Here is a 6,480-nt window from a genome sequence, read left to right on the forward strand (position 1 = left end):
TGATTCTCAACCTGTGGGTCTTGATTCCTCTGGGGGTTAAATATCAGATACCCTACAGTATATCAGATCGTCACATTATTATTCATAGCAGTAGCAAGATTATAGTTGTGAGGTAGTCGTGAAATCATTTTTTGGTTGGGGGGTCACCACAACATGAGGAACTGTATTAAAGGGTTGCAGTACCGGGAAAGTTGAGAACCACTGGTTTAGGACAAGTAGGCCTTGCAGGAAGTGGCTAGGAAGCCTAAACGGAGAGATGAGGTGACTAGGCCATGGCCTGGTGGACACTAGGTTGGGTTTATGCTCTGGTCTGTCTTCTCTGATGGTTTGGAGAGAAATCTCTGAGCATGTCTGTGAGGGGCTTTCTAGATTAGGTTAACTGAAATAGGACCAATCCTAACTGGTCTGACCAAAACCAAAAGAACGACAAAAACAATTGAATATCGGCATCCATCACTCTCTGCTTTCTGACTGTGAGTGGGACGCTGATAGAGGAAGGGTTATCTCCTGGTGATGTGGTTCTCTTGCCACAATCTATTGTTTCTCCTCAAACCGGAAGCCAGAACTGTAGCCCTTTCTCCTTCAAGTTGCTTCTGGTCAGGTACATTGTTACAGTGACTGGACAAGTAAATACATCCTTATTGCTGGGAAAGTCAGAAGGAGGGTCAGCTTTGAGGAACTTCCACTCAGGCTCCTCTTGTGCCTACCTTGATTGCCCCAACCAGCCTGGCTCAATTCTGAAATGGTGACAGTTGTCATTGGCTCTCCTGACCACTGAACTTTAACTAGGGTTCATTTTAAAATCCAGAGTAAGAATAGTGAGGGTTAGGCATAAAAGGGATACACCCTTTTGCTTTGTGGTCCTTCATTTATTTCTGGACCTTTTGGCTCATAAGTTTGACAATTATCAATTGATAATGTCATTATTTCTGGTTAGCCCCAAACTGTGCCCTCTAGTTCGTGAGTGGGGGAGATTTCTGGGTTCCAGGTCCTGGTGCAGATTTGATCCCAATTTCCAGGAGTTACTGTAGAGTAAAGAGAGTTGGACAAATACTGTCCGACTTCTCATGTAAAATCTATTTAAAGGGAAATATCTTTTCCAGGATGTGTTTATTGATGGAAGACTCTGCTAGAAAGCTGACAAAGGGAGAGAGGAGAAAAGCCTGGCTGCAGAGTTTACAGCTCTCCCTGACCTGTCACCACCCAGGATCCTCCTGCGCCTTCTTTGCTTTCTCTGCCAGCCTCCTTTGCTCTTCTTCCTCATCCTCTTTGGCCAACAGCATTGCCAGGAGTTTCGGGTCTTGCATCTTGCCAGCCTGGTCTGGGGCAAGTAGAATATACCTTCGAAGCTTTCTGGTTTTGAATTGTCTCCTCTGAAGACACAGGTCAACGAGAGTTAAAAATGCAGCAAGTGCCGTGAAGATCTAGGAAAACAAATGGTTGTTCATTATTTGGGGTTTGTACCTAGAAGGAAGGCACAGATGTCCTCCCTTGTCTTTTTTCAGAGATCATGCACAGTGTACCCCTCAAACTTCCTGACCCTGGACCCTAGGTGTACCCCTTCCACCAGTTTCATGCCAGTGGCCCATCTTTTTTCTTTTCTTTTGACATACATGAAGGTCACAGGTAACTTGGCTAAGTTTCTACACACCACCTTTAGAAAAATGTGTCTTCATCATTACAAACATTTACAGCTGGGCGGTGGTGGCACACGCCTTTAATCCCAGCACTTGGGAGGCAGAGGCAGGTGGGTTTCTGAGTTCGAGGCCAGCCTGGTCTACAGAGTGAGTTCCAGGACAGCCAGGACTACACAGAGAAACCCTGTCTCAAAAAACCAAAAAAAAAAAAAAAAAATTGCTAGCTTCTTCAGTTTGCTATGCCTCCAAGTTTTATTTATTTGTTCGCTTCAGACATGGTCTCATATACTCCAGGCTGGCCTTGAACTCGCTTTTGAACCAAGGATGGCTTTGAACTTCTGGTCCTCTGTTTCTACCTCCTGAGTGCCAACATTGTAGATAGGCATGGGGCACTACAGTAGGTTTTTGTGGTGTCATAGATCAAGCATGGTAAGCATTCTACAGGATGAGTTCCCTCCCAGCTTGATGCTAGGATTTGCTTGACAGTGATTTGAGGAAAGCCACAGTGCAGCAGAAAACACCTTACCATAGCAGTTAAGTAGGCCTCTGGATATTCTCGTCTTGCTGAAAGAGCAAAGACTACACCATATATGAGGAAGCAGGTACTGAACAGGTCATTCATGAGATCCTGAAAGTGGGAGAGAGAAGCTGGTCTCAGATGGCTGTGCCCATCCACCCTGGAAGCAGCACTGTCCCCTCCGTGGAGCCATTTTCAAATGCCTCTGATCATTTAACATCAAATATAGAAAGGCAAATATGCTTCTGACCAGGCAGATCAACCAGTGACTCCCTGCTGGCCTCTATGAGTAGAGCACAAAGTCTAAACTTACCTGGCAGAGCCCTCAGGAGACAGGAGACACCATCTACATAATCAGGTATCTGGTGCCCATCAATAATCATGCAAATAAATGCATAGCAGGTCACTTCCTGGCATCTCTGTTAGGTTCCTCCCCTCATCATTTCTGTCCTCTCCTCTCAGGGCTTTTATAAGCAGGATTGCTGGCAGGAGGTTCTTTCACTCTGACTTAACACTGGGAGCCTTGCAGCTCCATCTTTATCCCAACCCCTGCCTCACCCCTGGACCACCTTCCCAGATGGCTTGTTCCTCCATCAACTGCTTTTCTTTTCATTCTTCCCCCCCAAAAAAGATGGGGTTTCTCTGTGTAACCCTGGCTGTCCTGGAACTTACTCTGTAGACCAGGCTGGCCTTGAACTCAGAAATCTGCCTGCCTCTGCCTCCCAAGTACTGGGATTAAAGGCATGTGCCACCACTGCCTGGCTTTTTTCTTTGCATTCCTTGGGGATTTACTCCTCCCTTACCACATACAACCTTGCTTCTCCCAACACAGAATGTGTGGGTGATGATAAAATAATAAAGAGAATAAAAAACAAAACAAACCCCACAAATTTCTATGTATTTGTACCCATTGTCCCGTTTTCTATAACTTATTTTTTTTTCCTAAGGACATCTAAGTTTTAATTTGTTTTTAATTTTAGTGGGATGTGCAGTCTCCCTGCCAAGGCCTCTATGTACACTCATTGAATATTCTGTCCAACTGTCTTTTAAAAGACAAGAGGTTTTTTTTGTTTTTATTTTATGTGTTTGACTGTGTTGCCTGTATGCATGTAGCCATAACAAATCTGTTCAGTGACCTACGAGGCCAGAAGAGAGCATTGAATTAGATTAGAAGTACAGCACCTTGGAAGCTGACTGGGTGCTTGGACCCTAACCCAGCTTCCCTGCAGGAGCAGCCAGTGCTCTACACTCCTTAGCCACGGCTCCAGCTCCTGTCCTAGTCTTCTTTAATGCTGCCTCTGTCATATACAAGTCACAGGATGTAGAGAAGTCAGATTCTCTGATGAACTTTTGCATTAGTCTGCTCAGCTCACCATTATAAAATGCTATAGACTGGGTAGCTCAAACAACAGATGTTTATCTTCTCAGAGTTCTTGGGGTGGGACCACCAAGATCAATGGACCAGGAAATCTAGTTTCTGCTGAGAGTCCTCTCCCTGGCTAGAGACAGCTGCCCTGCCCTCTCTATCTTCACATGACCTTTCATTGGAGAAATGAGAAGGTGGGTGGGGAGCAAGCCAGAGAAGATGCTACTGTCTCTTCTTGTAATGATACTAATAATCGTTTTAGCCCAGGGTCCCAACCTTAAGTTTTCTGTTTTCACTGCTTTCTCAAAGGCTCAGTCTCAGGATATGAGTTCTCAGAGGACACAAACATTCGACTTGTTACAATTCCATTAGTTAATTCCTCAGCTAGTACCAAAGCTTTGTGAGAAATCAGATACCTGATTGAGCAAATCCATTCTTCCAAATTTTATTCTTCCAAAGAATTTTATTTGTAATGTCTTTATTAACTCACATTAGTTATATGTAACTATGGTTTCATTGGACTTTCATACATGTATATAAAGTACTTCAATCATGTTTAAGGCCCTTCTCCCTGTCTGTCACCTTCTCTTTGTGCTTCCCACTCTGGATACTCTGCTCATCCCAATGATCCCTACCTGCTCCTCCTTTCTCTCTCTCTCTCTCTCTCTCTCTCTCTCTCTCTCTCTCTGTGTGTGTATGTGTGTCTGTATGTGTGTGTCTGTATGTGTGTGTTCATGTACGAATGCATGCCTGTGCCCCAGTGAGTTCCACTGTGGTTGTTTTGGGAGCATGGGTGGGGATTTGTATACAGAACAAGGCATCTTACCAGTGGCTACACACTGAGGAAAATGTCTGTTCTTTCTGCAGCAATCCTGTGACTACATATAAATCTTTTAGGTTGGGACATGAGCCCCTGAACCTTCCATGGGGGTGGGGGGTGTTCCTGGGCCAGATCTTGCATATAGAACCACAGCTGTTGTGAATTCAAGAGTGTAACGGCCTTGTCAGGCTATGCACCAGAGCTCACCCTTTGGCAGTTGTTTCTGCCATCTTTACGGTAATAACTTCACACCTGGGACTGCAGCCTATTTCCCAACGGCCAAGGGTTTTCCCTTGATATCCATTCACCAGATTTCATAATCTTGCCGTGAAGCTGAACTTGTCTTTCAGCAGGTTTATTCTCAGACACCGGGTAGACTCTGAATAGTGTTAAGGTCACATTTTCTCACCGGTCCCTGCCAGCATGCTGGAGCACTGCTGTTCGGGCCCTGGAAACCTTAATCACTCATTCGGATAATTGTGGCTGCATATTCCTCTGTTTTCTCTGAAGAGACTCATGTGACATGGAAGCAGTCCTTGTTTCCCTGTCACGATCTGCACACACCTGGGTTTTCTTGTGACATTATACTCAGATTTCAGTTCCATAAGAGACAGGATCAGCAGGATTTCTAAGCAAAGGCTTCACCAAGAAATGCAATGTTGGGTAGACACCTCTTAATAAGATCAGATGTGTCCTTGATGCTTAGTTTGTTAGAATTTTTTTTTAAGTTATTATTGGGGCTGGAGAGATGGCTCCGTGGTTAAGAGGACTGACTGCTCTGCCAGAAGTCCTGATTTCAATTCCCAACAAACACATGGTGGCTCACAACCATCAGTAATGTGATTCGATGCACTCTTCTAGTGTGTGTCTGAAGATAGCTGCAGTGTACTCATATAAATAAAAAATAAATAAATCTTTTAAAAAAGTTACTATTGATCATTACCAAATAGTTTTCCTGAAACTTATAATATTTTTGTTGTAAATATAATAGAGTAAAAGAAGAATTACTACTACTAGACTTTGAAGACAAAACCCATCTTTACACCACTCACATGGATGATGCTTCTCTGTGATAGGTTGCTCTGATATGCTGCTTGATTTACACCCCTCACATGGATGATGCTTCTCTGTGATAGGTTGCTCTGATGTGCTGCTTGATTTGGTGTGCTAACATTTTATTGAACATTTTCGTTTCTATTTTTATCGTGAGGAAGACTTATATTTATTTTTTTAACATCTGCTTTCAAGGTGGACTCCCTATCACACAGGATATTATATAACCTTTAAAAAGAGAGAAAGAAGAAAAGGAGACCAAGGAAATGGAACAGAAATGGAACAGAAAGACAAGAAGTGAATTTTACACGTGGGATTCTTTAGGCATTTGACGAAAACAACATTTCAAATAAGTGGAGAAAAGATGAATTAACTAACAGAAGGATAGCAGGGTTATGGCGTTGAGAAATGATTTAGTTAATGATCAGGATAGTAAGGCAGAAGCCTTGCTTGTGGGGCACCCCCAAGTCACTCAAACAGATCAAATGACTAAAATGAAGCAAATGATGTTACCAGATTGAGAAAATATGTTTGTGGATAAGTCATCTGTGATGTTCTTGCTCCCAAGTAGCCTAATACTTGCTACCCACCCTTTGCAGACATCCCCCTGCCGGGGTGCTGCTCCCCTGTTGTGATTATCGTACAGGTGCTTCTGCAAATCCAGCAGAGAGAATGAATGCCATCTCCCAGAACCTTCCTGGGACACCAAGCTGCCAACAACCAGCTAAGTTTTATTTTTTAACCCTCACTGTTGGTCTTTGTTTCCTCCTTCATCAGCTTGAGGATTACCTGGGTTTTGTTTGTTTGTTTGTTTACTGTTTTGGTTGAGATAGGGTCTCAAGTCTCCCCGGCTAGCCTCAGAATCCTTGTGTAGATAAGGATGATCTCCCACTTCCCCTTACGAGTGTTAAGATTATAGAAACAGCTGCATCCAGTTCATGCAGTGCTGAGGATCAAATGCACTAATGTGCATGTTAGGCAAGTACTGCACTAACAGCTACACTGTCAGATCCAGTGTCTCAGGCATGTCTTTAATCCCCTGTTCTATTTTATCTTGGCATTTCCTTCATACCAGACACTTGATTTT

General features: G+C 43.6%; 1 protein-coding gene across 2 annotated transcripts in view; it reads right to left on the minus strand.

Moving 5' to 3' along the window:
• Window positions 1-1,093: 1,093 nt before the first annotated feature.
• Window positions 1,094-6,480, minus strand: part of Cmtm2 (CKLF like MARVEL transmembrane domain containing 2) — a 6,428-nt gene continuing 1,041 nt past the window's right edge. For both annotated transcript variants that reach the window (XM_028779318.1, XM_028779317.1), the window contains exons 3-4: window positions 2,164-2,265; window positions 1,094-1,424 (exon numbers count right to left, since the gene is read on the minus strand). In XM_028779318.1, coding sequence (XP_028635151.1) covers window positions 1,197-1,424; window positions 2,164-2,265 — 330 coding nt within the window. In that variant the 3' untranslated portion in view covers window positions 1,094-1,196. The remainder of the gene's footprint in view (window positions 1,425-2,163; window positions 2,266-6,480) is intronic.

Source organism: Grammomys surdaster, unplaced genomic scaffold (assembly GCF_004785775.1).
Source record: "Grammomys surdaster isolate TR1022 unplaced genomic scaffold, NIH_TR_1.0 349, whole genome shotgun sequence".
NCBI classification, from domain to species: domain Eukaryota; kingdom Metazoa; phylum Chordata; class Mammalia; order Rodentia; family Muridae; genus Grammomys; species Grammomys surdaster.